The sequence below is a fragment of the Phallusia mammillata genome, chromosome 7 (genome assembly GCF_965637545.1).
Source record: "Phallusia mammillata chromosome 7, kaPhaMamm4.hap1.1, whole genome shotgun sequence".
NCBI lineage: Eukaryota > Metazoa > Chordata > Ascidiacea > Phlebobranchia > Ascidiidae > Phallusia > Phallusia mammillata.
The window spans coordinates 10,128,724-10,144,352 of record NC_137258.1 but is presented as its reverse complement, the minus strand read 5'-3'; the positions used below and the strand labels follow the sequence as shown (position 1 = coordinate 10,144,352).

Sequence of the window (15,629 nt, the reverse complement as noted above, 5' to 3'; positions counted from 1 at the left end):
GTCGCATAAAAATACGACAGCTGCAGTATTTTCGAGTTACGTCGCACCTATTAAGAGTTTAATCGCACCAAAGAGAGTTACCTGCATTATTTTTAAGTTACGTTGCACGAAAAAAGGTTACCACCTGTACTATTCGAAGGCACCCGTTGCTTATACAAGTTACGTTACAACTATATTACAGGTGATTAGTAATTACGGCGGTCACGTCTAAAACTGCGGGCCCCTTTGGATCACTTGGCCCAGCACTTGGCCCGCCTCATGCAATTGGAAAACTGCGGGCCCGCTTCTTGCAAGTATAAAAACTGTAGCCCCACTATATATCCAGTGCTTGGCCCGCCTCTCGTATCGAAAAACCGCGGGCCCACTATATCCTGTGCTTGTCGCGTCTATCGCAAGGAAAAACTGCGGGCCCACTACATCCATTGCTTGCCGTTCAGATCTTGTCGAAATCAGAATTTAATGACATGTGACAGATGGCCCACGGCTTTATCAAGCCGGCCCGCAGTTTTTATACTTGCATGAGGCGGGCCAAGTGCTGGGCCAAGCGGGTCAAGTGCTGGGCCTAGCGGGCCAAGTGATCCAAAGGGGCCCGCAGTTTTAGACGTGACCCTAATTACGGTAGTAATTTGTTCAATTCCGCGGGTAAGATAAAGTCCAATGAGCACATTGAAAATATACAAATTAGCTTCGATATTGGGTATTTGTTCATTTTGTTGGTACTTTAAATCACATATATTATTTAAAATAATGTCTAATTTTTGAGATAGATTTTTTAAGGTACTTTAATTATAGTTAACGGGTCGTTATTATTGGTGTCATTTTTTAACTTACATGATGCCGGGTAAATTTACTGAGACCTCATTCGAAAGTAACGCTTTGTACAAAAGTGGCGGTGAATCTAACTGAGCAACGTTAAAAGCTTGTTTTGTTGAGTTCTTGAGGCAAAACAAACCAAAAAACATATGGCGGAATCAGCTCAAGGAAGTGCCAGTAACTCTGTACATTCCGGCAGCGAGGTATGTTGTGTAATTACAAGTACACACAGGTGGAAATCTGTAAAATGCTACATTTTAAGCTACCTCCTATGTTAAGAATTTGAATAAGACATTTAAGTCAATATAGACTTAGTAATGATATATCATTACTAACAATACCCAAAATGTTTTGTAGGAAGAAGCAAATGAATCAAAAACCCCTGACAAAGAAAGTCCTGATTATGCAGAAAAAGTGGTAAGTCTTCATTTTTTACACAGATGCAAACAGAGAAGGTAAAATATTTTGTGTAGATTTAGAACAACCGATTTTGCGATTTATGTTTCCAAATAAGACGAAGTATCAAATCCTGATAAGCAAACAGCAGGCACCCCTTCTTTTTGTTTTTAGGAACAAGATCATGGAAAGCGATTTGAATTTTTACTCAAACAAACCGAAATCTTTGCTCATTTTATGAACCCAAATGTCAAAGGCAAATCCCCCTCTAGTCCTCTGAAAATGAGAGGCCGGCCTCGATTAAGCTCCCAAGAGGAACCCAGTGGATCTGCAACAGAGTATGCGTATAAACGTGTTAAATTGGTTTTGTTTACAGTTACTGTCAAAGATTGCTCAAAAGCAAGCGCTGCTTACTTGTCTTTTTGCCTTTGTTGTCTTTTGCTCAGCTGCTCCATTCATATAAAATCTACCTGAAACAGAATGTTTTATTTGATTAATGATCGATGAATGATTTGTTTTTTCATTTTTTTCAGTTATACTTTAACCGTTTAACTGCAGGGCCTCATAAATGCACATTGGGACATGTCTCATTGTAAACAGCAATAAAATCATATTACTGCAAGTATTTTTTCCAACTGGTATATATTGCCTAATGTGAAAGTATATCTACTGTTTTACACAAAACTGTGAAATGCAGTTTTATGTTTTTTACCATTTATATTTTTTTTAAAGCCACCGACATCGGCGTACTGAACAGGATGAAGATGAAGAACTTTTATCAGAATCAAGAAAAACTCAAGGTGCTATCACAAGATTCGAAAAATCCCCTCATTACATCAAGAATGGTGAACTGAGAGATTATCAGGTAAAGTGAAATTTTTTTTGTCTAAATTAAGATACTAAAAATTAGAACAGGAACTTTGCTGTCAATTAAACCTTTTTTTTCATCAGGCCAGTAAAATACTGCATGCAATATCATTATAATTTCCATTTTTTGTCTTAAACACATATATATATATATTACTATTGCTATGTTATAGATCAGAGGATTGAACTGGATGATATCATTGTATGAAAATGGGATCAGTGGCATTCTTGCGGATGAAATGGTTAGTTAATGATTTACCTTGTTTCTATCTTTGATTTTCTATGTGGTGTTTTGTTTTTTGCTTACGACATAGGCTGTATTGACTGGTGCAGCCATCTTACAGCACTCCAGTATGTTGGGAACAATAAGCTGAGATCATGTTTTTACTTTTAGGGTTTGGGAAAAACCTTGCAAACTATTTCACTTCTTGGATATTTGAAACACTTTCGTAACATTCCTGGACCACATATGGTAATTGTTCCAAAATCGACGATCAGTAATTGGCAGAATGAATTCAATCGGTGGTGTCCAACCATAAGAACAGTGTGCTTCATTGGATCAAAAGATCAAAGGGTAAGATTACTGCTTTGCCTTTTCTAGATGTTTAGCTACTTTCTATGCTAATTTTGCCGTAAAATTGGATACAATTTTTGTTTTACGTTGAGCTAAAAGTCATTTGCTTAAGAGTGTGGTTTGACCTTAAGAAGAGTGCACTTGATTTTGAGAAGTTTTAAACCTGTTTAATAAATCCATTTTTGGACCTAATTATGGGTCCCCTTCCCTGAAGATCCTCTTCCCCGATCCGGTTCTTTATCATTATCCATAATTACGTCATATGTTGGAAATGTACAACGTATCCAATATAAATTATCTCGTTGTACAGTACAATAGTGCTATTAGTTAGGAGTTCGCTTTACACTCCTAACTAATAGTACTATTGTACCCGTACAATGACGTCACAGTAAAACAACGGATTGCCTTGAGTTTGACCTTTCGTTTACTATGTTATATGCTTTACTTTACATATGAACTATATATATATATTAGGTATCTTATCCATTATAAGGTACCATGGACACGATAGTGTCCATCGAATAACAGATAAGGAATAGGGTACAATGGACACTAAAGTTTTAAAAATTCCTTATTTGTCATGGTTGTTTTACTGTGACGTCATTGTACGGGTACAATAGTACTATTAGGGCATCGTTTGTTGTGTTTTACCCTGTAGCCCCAATATTTACCCCACTAGACCCCAAAAATGGGTGATTTTTTAAACAATGTCCGATTTGGATGAAATTTGGACAGTTTGTTCATTGTTCCATTTTAGGGCATCGTTTGTTGTGTTTTACCCTTTAGCCCCAATATTTACCCCACTAGCCCCCTAAAATGGGTGATTTTTTAAACAATGTCCGAATTGGATGAAATTTGGACAGTTTGTTCATTGTGCCATTTTGGGGCATCGTTTGTTGTGTTTTACCCTTTAGCCCCAATATTTACCCCACTAGCCCCCTAAAATGGGTGATTTTTTAAACAATGTCCGACTTGGATGAAATTTGGACAGTTTGTTCATTGTTCCATTTTAGGGCGTCGATTATTGTGTTTCACCATGTAGCCCAATATTTACTGCTTAAGCCACCTATTGTTTATAAAACGTCCGATTTGGATGAATTTTTGATAGTTTTTTGAATTTGGCATTTGTAGCTGTCAAATATTGTGTTCCACCCTGCAGCCCTAATATTTACCCTACCAACCCCCCAAAATGGGTGAATTAATCAACAATACATTTTGACAGTTTGTATAATATGCCATTTTGAGATGTCAGTGTTTTATGCTATTTAGGCACACAAACTTATAACAATGTCTCAATTGCATGAGATTTGGACAGTTTGTACTTTACATAACTTGTTTTTTTAAGTAACACTACCAATCACTGTGTTTGACTTTATAGCACCGTTTCTTATGGTTGTCTGTTTACAACTTTGCGGTTTTGGGGACCCATGAGTTTCTGCCTGCAGAAACAAATCAAGATTATAAAAATGTTGGCTAATATGGGACCCAATATAAATAAATATAGAGAATATATTACAGTTTGCAGAATAGGTTGTAGTGTATATGCTATAGTAGGGTTGGCAAGCCGGTCAATTGACCGGTCAAATACGGTCAATTGACCGGTCAATTGACAGCACTTTATTTAACCGGTCAAATACTATTTTTAATTTCAAAAATAAAATTTGGTAAATTTTCTTGGACTTGCTTTTTGGTTGTTGAAAAGGGTAATTTATTTCTAATAACCCTCAGGTAGAACAGTTTAGGACATACTCTTGTATTAATAAGTGATTTTTAAGCTAATGTAGATGCGTTTTGTTCATTTGAAAAAAAATCCCATAACAATTAGGATATACTTTACATTTGAAATTAAGATCTGATTTACGTTATGGCAAACTTTGCAAGGTTTCCAATGCAATTAAAAAACATGGATCACTTCTAGCACCGTTTTATCTTAATAAATTTGAGTGTGATAGGTCCATGAGGGGAAGTTAGTTCATTGGTATTTACTTAGGCATTTTGCAAATGTTGCACATTTTTACTGACAGATAAAAAATCTAAGTAATTTAAACCATCTGTGTAAACTTGTAGGCCCACAGTCCTTTTTTCTATAGTTGATCCAAAAATTGTTTGTAGCTATATATTTAGCTTATAATTGCCCAGAATAGATTTTTGTAGATAAGTTACTGTTCACTACTTATTGGGATAAAGTACGTACATATCAAGCTTTTGTATATTCCTTTTTTGTCATGAATGGACAACAGCTTAACAGCATAAATTACGATTTTAAGCAGGATAAGCGAGTTTTGCAGTTAAATCTCAGTCAAAATTAGACTTTAATCTGATGTATATAGAATATTATGAGAATCCAGTTCACAAATGTGATTACTGAATGAAAATTACAGACACACAGGTGGGGCCATTGATGAAATGAAGCATGCAATGCAGTCGGAAAAGTCTGTAATATAATATAAACTGAACATTTCCTATTTCACAAACAAATTTACATGAGTTGAAACCTTCATTTCCATTACTTATGGTTTAGAAGAAGATAAAGAAGATAAACTTCCAACTTTTAACTAAAATTGCAATTTAATAATGGGAATAGTATTTGACCGATATTTGACCTATTTGACAAGTATTTGACCGGTCAATTGACCAGATTTTATTTGACCGGTCAAATGCCCAACCCTATGCTATAGTAAAATGTGCTAAGCCACCCTTCTAGTTTTTATTATGGGTCCCCTTCCCTGAAGGGGACACATATTGTTTTTGTCCGTATTTTTTTTTTCTTTTTTTCTTTTTTTCTTTTTTCTTTTTTCTTTTTTCTTTTTTCTTTTTTCTTTTTTCTGTCTAACGCTGGTTTGTAACGCTCGTTTGGTCAAGAAAGAGTGCTTCAAATTTATTCAAATTTGGACATATGTTAGATATTAATCCAAACTTGGTCCACGTGAAGTTTGACCCCAAATTACCCAGCGGTTCACCCACAGGCCCCCGAAACGTAAAATTTTTAACGCTGGTCTGTAACGCTCGTTTAGTGAAGAAAGCGTACTTCAAATTTATTGAAATTTGGACATATGTTAGAAATTAATTCAAACTTGGTCAACCAGAAGTTTGACCCCAAATTACCCAGCGGTTCACCCACAGGCCCCCGAAACGTAAAATTTTTAACGCTGGTTTGTAACGGTCGTTTAGTAAAGAAAGAGTGCTTCAAATTTATTCAAATTTGGACATATGTTAGATATTAATCTGAACTTGATCCACCTGAAGTTTGACCCCGAATGACCCAGCGACACACCCACAGACCCCCGAAACGTAAATGTGTCTAACGCTCGTTTGGTCAAGAAAGACACTGTAGGCAGAAGTCCCAAGAGAGTACGTTTACGAATAATAGGGCAGAGCGGGAGGGCTCAGCTTGACGTCGGACAGACGTTTTACGAGACGTCGTTTCGGTGATTAGAAATCAGCTGTTTTGCACAGCAATGCATGTCGTTTTATTAAGTTATCACTCACATTTTCAGTTTTGGCAAAGGTTTCACACATATGACGCGATTTAAACCTAATAAGCGTGCTTCGGTTTCGTATAATGTCAAGCAAAACTTTGTTAAACAAACTAAATATGAAAAAATAAACTTGACTTTTTTGCAAGATAAAAGTTTTTTTTAAATGCTCGTTGTTAGGTTGGCCGCTGCATGACCACGGGTTACTTAAGGTCAATTAGTAGGTATTACTAACACAGTTCAGAACTTTCTTTCGCCATAACGTAGCGTTTTTTGTTTTTTTTTGAATCAAATACTCAAGGCATGTATAAATTAGGTCAAACGGTGTTGTTGAACACCAAGGACGGCGTGCTATTGAAAACGGTGTCAAAAGGTCAAACAGTCGTTTGGTGTGTGCACCCTAAAGGTTACTACAGGTCAATGGTACTCGTTTTGCGAAACAAAGTTAAATGAAAAACTCGTTTTGCGAAACAAAGTTAAATGAAAAGTTATGTATACACTTGCAGCAAATCGTATTTTAATTGTCTGTAACACAACTGTTACAGCTTTCTAGAAAAAAATTGTGTTTTAAACCCGACCTTGGACGACAATATCTGGGTCAAAGCAAGAGATTAAATTGAAAGTATTTGTTTCGTTCTTTTTTAATGCTTTTGTAATTATACGACAATAATAGTGCAAAAAAATACAACAAAATTTTTCATTGTTGGGTTAACGCTTTCTAAAAATTTGTTCTTAAGAATTTAAAAATCACCGCAACATTTGTTTACCGTAAATCCGCACAAACACGCGTGTGGGGACCCATTAGTTTTTGTTTACAAAAACAATCATATGTGTAGATCAAATGATGTGTATAGTAAATTGGTAAATATCGTATAGAATATATAAAATGGAAGTATATCAGAAAGCCACCATTCTAGTTTATTGTCAAATTTCAATTGTTTGCAGGCTTCAATCATTACAGACATAATGATGCCAGGAGAATGGGATGTATGTATCACAACCTACGAGATTGTGATTATTGAAAGAGCTTGCTTTAAAAAGTTTAACTGGCGCTATGTTGTAATTGATGAGGCACATCGAATCAAAAATGAAAAGTCAAAGGTATTTTTATGTTACACACAATGTATTCAGACATTTTTATTTGTTTCTCTTAACTATGTGTCCCCATGCCTTAAGGGAACACTTGTTTTTGTCACTATTTTTTCTATCTAACAAACATTTGTTCTCTGTGTTTAAAAAGTCCTTAAAACATTTTTAAATATACACCTGTGATAGGTAGTTGGTTGTCTGAATTTGGTCCATCCTAATTTTGACTCCATGTGACCCAGTGGTTCACCCACTGGCTCTAAAAATGGTAGATTTTTAAAACAACCGTACATGCCATGAACCTGGAGCTTCAAGTTTCATACATTATGGTTTGTTGTATTCATTTAACCATTTTCCCATTACCTGTTCATAAATTACAAAACTGACTGTTTTTTTGGCATAAAATAACAAATCTAAACTTTTTTTGCAGTTGTCAATAATTGTGAGACAATTCCGCAGCACCAATCGACTTCTATTGACTGGAACCCCACTTCAAAATAATCTTCATGAACTTTGGGCATTGTTAAATTTTCTCCTGCCAGATGTGTTTAATTCATCTGATGTAAGTGATCATTCTAAATAAGAACTTTGAATGACCATTTTTAATGCATGTTTTTTATGCAGGACTTTGACTCGTGGTTTAATGCAACCAATTTAGAGGACCAAAAGCTTGTGACCAGATTACATTCTGTAAGTACTTGTTGTGCCTTTTTCTATAAACTACACATGTTGTTTCTTAATGATTTGCTTCCAAAAATATTACTATTGTGGTGTTTTTTTTAAGGTACTGAGACCATTTTTGTTGAGACGTTTGAAGAGTGATGTGGAAAAAAGTTTGTTACCAAAAAAAGAAACAAAGATTTTTGTTGGTCTTAGCAAAATGCAAAGAGAATGGTAAGCCACAATAAACACATGCGTGATGAAAAAAAAACCCTCTTGTTTAAAACAAAGTGCTGCTGTATGTATGATACAATTGTTCTGCTGCCTTTTTTTAGTATTCCCACCCATAACCAAGTTGTTCTGTCTGTTAAGGTACACTAAGATTTTGGTAAAAGACATTGACATCATCAATGCAGCAGGAAAGACTGATCGTGTGCGTCTTCTAAACATTCTCATGCAGCTTCGTAAGTGTTGCAATCACCCATACCTATTTGATGGAGCAGAGCCTGGACCACCATACACAACCAGCGATCATTTAATCATCAATGCTGGCAAACTCACTGTTTTAGACAAGTTACTTCCCAAGTTGCAGGCACAAGGTATGACAAATTACCTTTAAGCATTATTTACAGTGCCATTTTAATTTTGGTTCATTTTATAGGTGACCGAGTGCTCATCTTTAGCCAGATGACTCGTATTCTGGACATTCTAGAGGATTATTGCATGTGGAGGGGTTACCAATATTGCAGGTTGGATGGCCAAACGCCGCATGAAGATAGACAGAGGCAGATAAATGAATATAATTCTCCCGGTAAGTTGTCACTTTGGCTAATGTGCAAACAATCTGTCAAATTTTTCCAGTGTTAAAATACATTTAAAACCTTGGTGGACCACTTTTTGTGGTCGTTTTTGTTTTTGAAAGTTATTGAGAATTTAACAGCATGTATTGTTGATACACATGTTTGTTTGTTTTTTCCCATCAGTAATGGTTTGTTCCATTATATATCTTAACTCAGACATCGGTTGTATATAGTAAAAAAAATTTCTGACAACAAGTTTATGACATGAAGAAAAAATATTGCATTGGGCATTTTTTGACAAATGTTTAATATTTGATTACAGACAGTGAAAAATTCATTTTCATGCTTTCCACTCGAGCTGGAGGTTTGGGAATCAATCTGATGACTGCCAATATAGTAATATTGTATGACAGTGATTGGAATCCTCAGGTGGACATGCAGGCAATTGTAAGTGCACATCAATTACAATATAATATAGTTTTTTTTTTAAATATATGTGTTATTTTGTATACAGTGTCAAAAATATCATCAACAAAATCTGCAATGTGAAAACTTAACTTAATTACACTGACTTTTGAAAGTGTTGAAAAATCTGGAGTAAAATTGACTTTAATATCTATGATTTTTAGGATCGTGCCCACAGAATTGGTCAAAAGAAACAGGTGATGGTTTTTCGAATGATCACAGAGAACACAGTGGAAGAGAGAATTCTTGAAAGAGCAGCAATGAAACTTCATCTGGACAATATTGTCATACAACAAGGTAAACAGTGATAAAAATATTCTAAAACTTCCAGGACCTTATCAGCAGTTGTCAAATGTTGTTTGGTTTTGTAGCACTGTCATGTCCTCAATTGCTGAAAAAAATAGCAAAAAGATACTATAGCAATACAGATGTTTATTATGGGTCCCCTTCCCTGAAGGGGACACATATTGTTTTTGTCTATATTTTTTTTTCTTTTTTTCTTTTTTCTTTTTTCTTTTTTTCTTTCTAACGCAGATTTGTTCCCACGTTTTGGTCACGAAAGAATGGTTCAAACTTTTTCAAATTTACACACATTACAGATATTGGTCTAAAGATGGTCCATGTAAATTTTGACCCCGTTTGATCCCTTGGTTCACCCACAGCCCCCCAAAACGTGAAATTTTTAGCGCGGCTATTGTTCCCACGTTTTGGTCAAGAAAGAATGGTTCAAACTTTTTCAAATTTACACACATTACAGATATTGGTCTACAGATGGTCCATGTAAATTTTGACCCCGTATGACCCAGAGGTTCACCCACAGGCCCCCGAAACATAAATGTGTCTAACGCTCGTTTGGTCAAGAAAGACACTGTAGGCAGAAGTACCAAGAGAGTAACTCACTGGTTTACGATAGCGGGAGGGCTCAGCTTGACGTCGGACAGACGTTTTACGAGACGTCGTTTCAGTGATTAGAAATCAGCTGTTTTGCACAGCAATGTTATGTCATTTTATTAAGTTATCACTCACATTTTTAGTTTTGGCGAAGGTTTCACACCTATGACGTGATTTAAGCCTAATAAGCGTACTTCGGTTTTGTATATGTCAAGAAAAACTTTGTTAATAAAAGTTAAGATGAAAAAATTAACTTGACTTTTTTGCCAAATAAGTTTTTTTAAAAATGCTCGCTGTCAGGTTGGCCGCCGCATGATCACGGGTTACTTAAGGTCAACTAGTCGGTATTACAAACACAGCACAAAACTTTCTTCATAACGTAGCGTTTTTTTGACAATCAATTAAGGAGTCAATACTCAAGGCATGTATAAATTAGGCTTAACAGTATTGTTAAACACGAATGACGGCGTGCTATTGAAAACGGTGTCAAAAGGTCAAACAGTCGTTTGGCGTGTGCACCATGAGAGGTTACTACTGGTCAATGGTACTCGTTTTGCGAAACAAAGTTAAATGAAAAACGATTTGTTATGTATACACTTGTAGCAAATTGCTTTTTAATTTAAAGTGTCTGTAACACAACTGTTACAGCTTTCTAAAAAAAATTGTGTTCAAAACCCGACCTTGGAGGACTATATCTGGGTCAAAGCAAGAGATTAAATTAAAGTATTTGTTACGTTTTTTTTTAATTTTGTAATTACATGATAATAATATTGCAAAAAGAATACGAACAATTTTTTTTATTGTTGGGTTAATGCTTTCTAAAAATTTGTCCTTAAGAATGTAAAAATCACCGCAACATTTGTTTACCGTAAATCCGCACAAACGCGCGTGTGGGGACCCATCAGTTTTTGTTTACAAAAACAATCATATGTGTAGATCAAATGATGTGTATAGTTAATTGGTAAATATCGTATAGAATATATAAAATGGAAGTATATCAGAAAGCCACTCTTCTAGTTTATCAACAACTTTGTTGACATGCCTCAGTCATAGGACACTAAGATAGACCTTTTTTGCTGGCAGGTCGGCTGGTGGACCAAGGACAGAAGTTGGGGAAAGATGAGATGTTGAGTATGATTCGACACGGTGCCAATCATGTGTTTGCTTCAAAAGAAAGTGAGATTACAGAGGAAGACATCGATGCCATTATCGCTCATGGAGAAGCTAGGGTAAAACTGTAGTTCATTAAGTATTTCAGACAATCTCGAATTGAATAACAGTTTGGCTGCTTAAAAGAATCCCTTATATATTGTGGAACTTTTAGCCACCCATCACCCCCTTGTTGAAGTAGTTACAGTTCAAACTCTTTGGTTTTCTCTAGTGTACGGGGGTGTGTAAGGCTTCACAAAACAGTGTTTGGGTGTCAGTAACTTGCTTTTTATTTTTCAGCCTATCATTTGTAATTTATGTACCAACCGCAAAAGCTCCCTAATTATTACATCACCTATGAAAGTGCTTGTACTTGGGACCCCTCTTCTTGAAATTATGTATTATTTGATAATCCTGGTACTTTTGTGAAAGCCACATCACTATTTATCCCACCCATTACTTTTGTGCCCAATAAGCGACAAACCTAATGTATTTATAATTACATAGACAAAAGATATGCAAAGTCGTTTGAACAAATTGGGTGAGGGTGCATTGAGAAAGTTTACCCTGGATGAAACAGATGGACCTTACTCTGTCTACAGCTTTGAGGGTCAAGACTGGAAAGGAAAACAGACAGAGGTTTGTTGTTGCCCTATTTTGACATTGATGACATTTGATTGATTACTGTATTAGATTTGAATTAACATTCCTGGTTTTGTATTACAACTTTGTTCTGCTTCACGTTTTTAAAATGTTGCTAAATATTACATGTCTGTCTCTCTCAGTGACTCAAAAGCAAGTTAGGGCTGCAATAATCGGTTTGGTGCATATATGCGTTTTTGCAACTATCATCCTGAGAACAGATTTTATTCTTGTTTCTTACCCCAAAGCATTTTCACATTAAAGTTACTTATTCAAACAAGTTATGTGTTTTGGCCCATAACAGAAGCCACAACAGATCAACTGATTTAGCTCAAACTCAGGGTTTATCGGTAACCCTTCATTTTAGCCTATATATTGATTTCCTAATGTCAGTTTTATTTTTTAAATGCAGACTGGCTTGTTGCCTTGGATTGAGCCACCTAAACGTGAAAGAAAGGCCAACTATGCGGTTGATCAATACTTTCGTGAAGCTCTTCGAGTCAGTGAACCCAAAGCACCAAAGGTATCAGTCACATCTTCTTATGCATCTTTGCTGCCTGATTTGTTGTCATATTCTTGGTTATTGTGCATTACAGGCACCTCGGCCTCCAAAGCAACCAACTGTTCAAGATTTTCAATTTTTCCCACCCAGGCTGTTTGAGCTTCTCGAAAAAGAAATCCTCTTCTTTCGCAAAACGATTGGCTACAAGGTAAGACGAAAATTTTACGATTTCTAAGCAGCTGGCAATTTCTAAATAACATATTCAACACAATGTCTGTGGTGACTGGTAGCACCCAAAAATCAACCTTCACAACTTGTCCACTTTTCGTATTTGTGGAATTTGGCATAAACCGGCATGTTTAAAAATTTTATGTTGCTGTTGCCTTTATGTTGCATCTATCCAAACAAAAACTTTTTAAAACATCAGTTTTTAGCCTAAAATCTTTTGAGGAAAAATTTTGATACTTAGCTATTTTCAATCTTTTTGTAGAACTAATAAACATTTTGTACAAAATATTTTCACTAAATCCTCATTTTTTCAGGTTCCACACGACTCGAGTGCTGAAACACAACAGGTCCAGCAGAAGCTGATCGACGAAGCCGAACAATTAAACGCCGACGAGATATCGGAGAAGGAACAGCTTCTTACTCAGGGTTTTACGAGTTGGAACAAACGCGACTTCAGTCAGTTTATCAAAGCAAACGAGAAGTTTGGCCGGGACGACATCGAAAGCATTTCCAAAGAAGTAATATTTTTAGACGTTTTTAAATTACATGCAAATACTGTATTATACGAATAAACACTAAATAATAGAACAGATTTTAGCGTGTATTCGTGGAAACTTTGAAATTGTGGACAAAGTGGCAATTTTAACTCCTTAAACCAGGGGTGCCCAACCCGTCGATCGCGATCTACTGGTCGATCTCGGACTGATTTAAAGTCGATCGCGAGGGATGCAGATAATTATATAAAATATATAGTTGTTTTGTAACACGTTTTTGAGGAGTGTACCTTTACATGAATGACCTTGTTTTATATTTTTCAACTTATTCTGATAAATAATTCTCATAATAAGTCTTATTATGAGAATTATTCATCAAAATATGATGATATGTTCACACTACAAATGCTCAGAAGGCTCATTGTTACGTCACAAAAGTGATAGTTGCAGTGGTAATAGTAACTTTGTACTGGTAGTTGCTCTCTTTATTTTAATTAAAATAGGTGGTATGGTCTAAACTTTTTTCTCAATATTGTATTTTAAAGATTAGTATTGGATTAAGTTTACAAATAGCCCTTATTGCACTGTAAAACAAATCAGGCAAAAATGCGAATTGTCCTTTGCTAATCAACACATGGTCTTGTATTATATTGCTAATTTGTATTGGAACGGTAGATCCCGAGAGTTTGAATACCTCAAAAGTCGATCTTGAGGCAAAAAATGTTGATGCCTTAAACTAACAAATACTTGCGTGCATTCTGTTTTAGGGTAACCTTCAAAATAATGTGTTGTCGCTCAAATGCGTAATTTGCTGACATACCAATGACTTGTCGCCTACCTATTTTTTTTTAAAAACATCTTAATACACAACTAATTGCGAATATGTGTCTGCTATTTGTCACAGGTTGAAGGCAAAACCCCGGCTGAGGTTATCGAATATTCAGCGGTGTTTTGGGAAAGATGTAACGAATTGCAAGATATCGAGAGGATCATGGCACAGATTGAACGGGGAGAAGGTCGAATCCAACGAAAGATCAGCATCAAAAAGGCACTTGATGCTAAGGTGTGTTGCCCATTGTCTTTCTGTACATATACCTGTGATATAGCTATTAGGTGAAACAGCAAGCCTTTCGCTGAGCAATGCATTAATGAAATACAAATTCAGTACCGGGGCGAATAATTAATTTAACGTAATAGTTTTGAAGTACAGTATGAGGGTAGTCACTGTATGTTACGTTTAGTGTTTTAAATTGAACCCACACTCCATAATGCAACGCTCAACAATTTTTTGACGTCAGTGATATGTTAAGAAAAGTCATTTACGAATTAGGTCTTGGGTGCAACAAAGCATTAAGAACAAAAATATTTATTACGAAATAATGTAAAAATATTCGAAAAAACTACATAAAATACGTAAAACTAACACATAAAATGTTCTTACTGATTGTTCAGATCGCCAGGTATAGAGCACCATTCCACCAACTTCGCATTCAGTATGGCACCAACAAAGGAAAGAATTACACTGAAGAGGAAGACCGGTTTCTCATCTGTATGTTGCATAAGCTTGGTTTGGAACGTGAAACTGCTTACGATGAACTGCGTGCTGCTGTGCGACAAGCTCCACAATTTCGCTTCGACTGGTTTATTAAGTCAAGAACATCAATGGTAAGTGTAGAGACAGTTTTTAGGGCATTGCTTTCTACACAAACTCGTAAAAGATACTTGAAAGAGTTTCTGACAGTTTAGTTGTTTGTATGTGATCTCAATACACACTACTAAAATGTACACATTTGTTTTCGATTAGTGCGCATGTTTTCTCAAAACAAAGATGTGATCCGATTCTATGGTGCCATTTGACGAATATATCTGTCATCGCACTACACAGAAAATTAGTACCTAGTTTCACAAATGTCGCAAACTATATTTAGGAATTACAGCGTCGTTGCAACACTCTCATTACCTTGATCGAGCGCGAAAACCAGGAACTCGAAGAACGCGAAAAGCATCACGGTTCAGGGGTCAAGAAGCGCGGGGGCAAAGGTCACGGTGCAGCTGCCACGCCACCACCTAGCGGCCAAGGCAAGCGCAAGGCTCTGGACGAAAGTGCGATGAACGGGGGCGAAGGAAAGGGCAAAAAGAAGAAAAAAGATTGAACTTTCATTTCTAAGTTCCTGTACAGATGAACAAAAGAAATGGCACATTCGAGTGTGAATCGGATTTCATTCAACTTTCTGTTCTTTACTGCCGTGCGAAGTGGTTTTGCTCCTTGCATCTGACTGATGGTCGATTGGGCAGAATAGCTTGTATCAATGCCGTCGGTTTTTATATTGTCGTCGCTTAACCTAGGTCTGAATAAAAATCTGTCGAAAATCTTCGCTATTTTGTATGTTGTAGTAATGGAGCATGCGCAAGTTTTTTAGGAATGCAACTTACAACAACTTAGGAATGACATTTTAGATAAAAAAAAGTTAAGCACCTGAGACGAATATTTAAACTTGCTGATATTTTCAGTCTACTTCAATAAATTATTTCTAAAAACGTAGAACTTCTTGAGTAATTTTATTCTTTGTAATGACTATTTTGACA

At 36.0% G+C, this 15,629-nt stretch overlaps 1 protein-coding gene across 1 annotated transcript; it reads left to right on the top strand.

The window, feature by feature from the left end:
• Window positions 1–839: 839 nt before the first annotated feature.
• Window positions 840–15,418, top strand: LOC145237126 (SWI/SNF-related matrix-associated actin-dependent regulator of chromatin subfamily A member 5-like). Its single transcript, XM_080099882.1, has 22 exons — window positions 840–1,016; window positions 1,171–1,230; window positions 1,384–1,547; window positions 1,942–2,074; window positions 2,250–2,318; window positions 2,471–2,650; window positions 7,072–7,227; window positions 7,643–7,774; window positions 7,837–7,902; window positions 7,997–8,106; window positions 8,245–8,471; window positions 8,534–8,683; window positions 8,995–9,119; window positions 9,302–9,434; window positions 11,112–11,257; window positions 11,685–11,816; window positions 12,232–12,342; window positions 12,416–12,529; window positions 12,864–13,067; window positions 13,948–14,106; window positions 14,496–14,708; window positions 14,972–15,418. The coding sequence occupies exons 1-22, from the start codon at window positions 963–965 to the stop codon at window positions 15,194–15,196; spliced, it is 3,063 nt and encodes a 1,020-aa protein (XP_079956008.1). The 5' UTR covers window positions 840–962; the 3' UTR covers window positions 15,197–15,418.
• The last annotated feature ends 211 nt before the right edge of the window (window positions 15,419–15,629 follow it).

Excerpts from the sequence above, each read along its gene's own strand:
- LOC145237126 (XM_080099882.1), top strand. The coding sequence starts at position 963 with ATGGCGGAATCAGCTCAAGGAAGTGCCAGTAACTCTGTACATTCCGGC. Across the intron at positions 7,903-7,996 it reads TTGTGACCAGATTACATTCT|GTACTGAGACCATTTTTGTT; the intron begins GTAAGTACTTGT and ends GTTTTTTTTAAG. Across the intron at positions 14,709-14,971 it reads TTAAGTCAAGAACATCAATG|GAATTACAGCGTCGTTGCAA; the intron begins GTAAGTGTAGAG and ends AACTATATTTAG.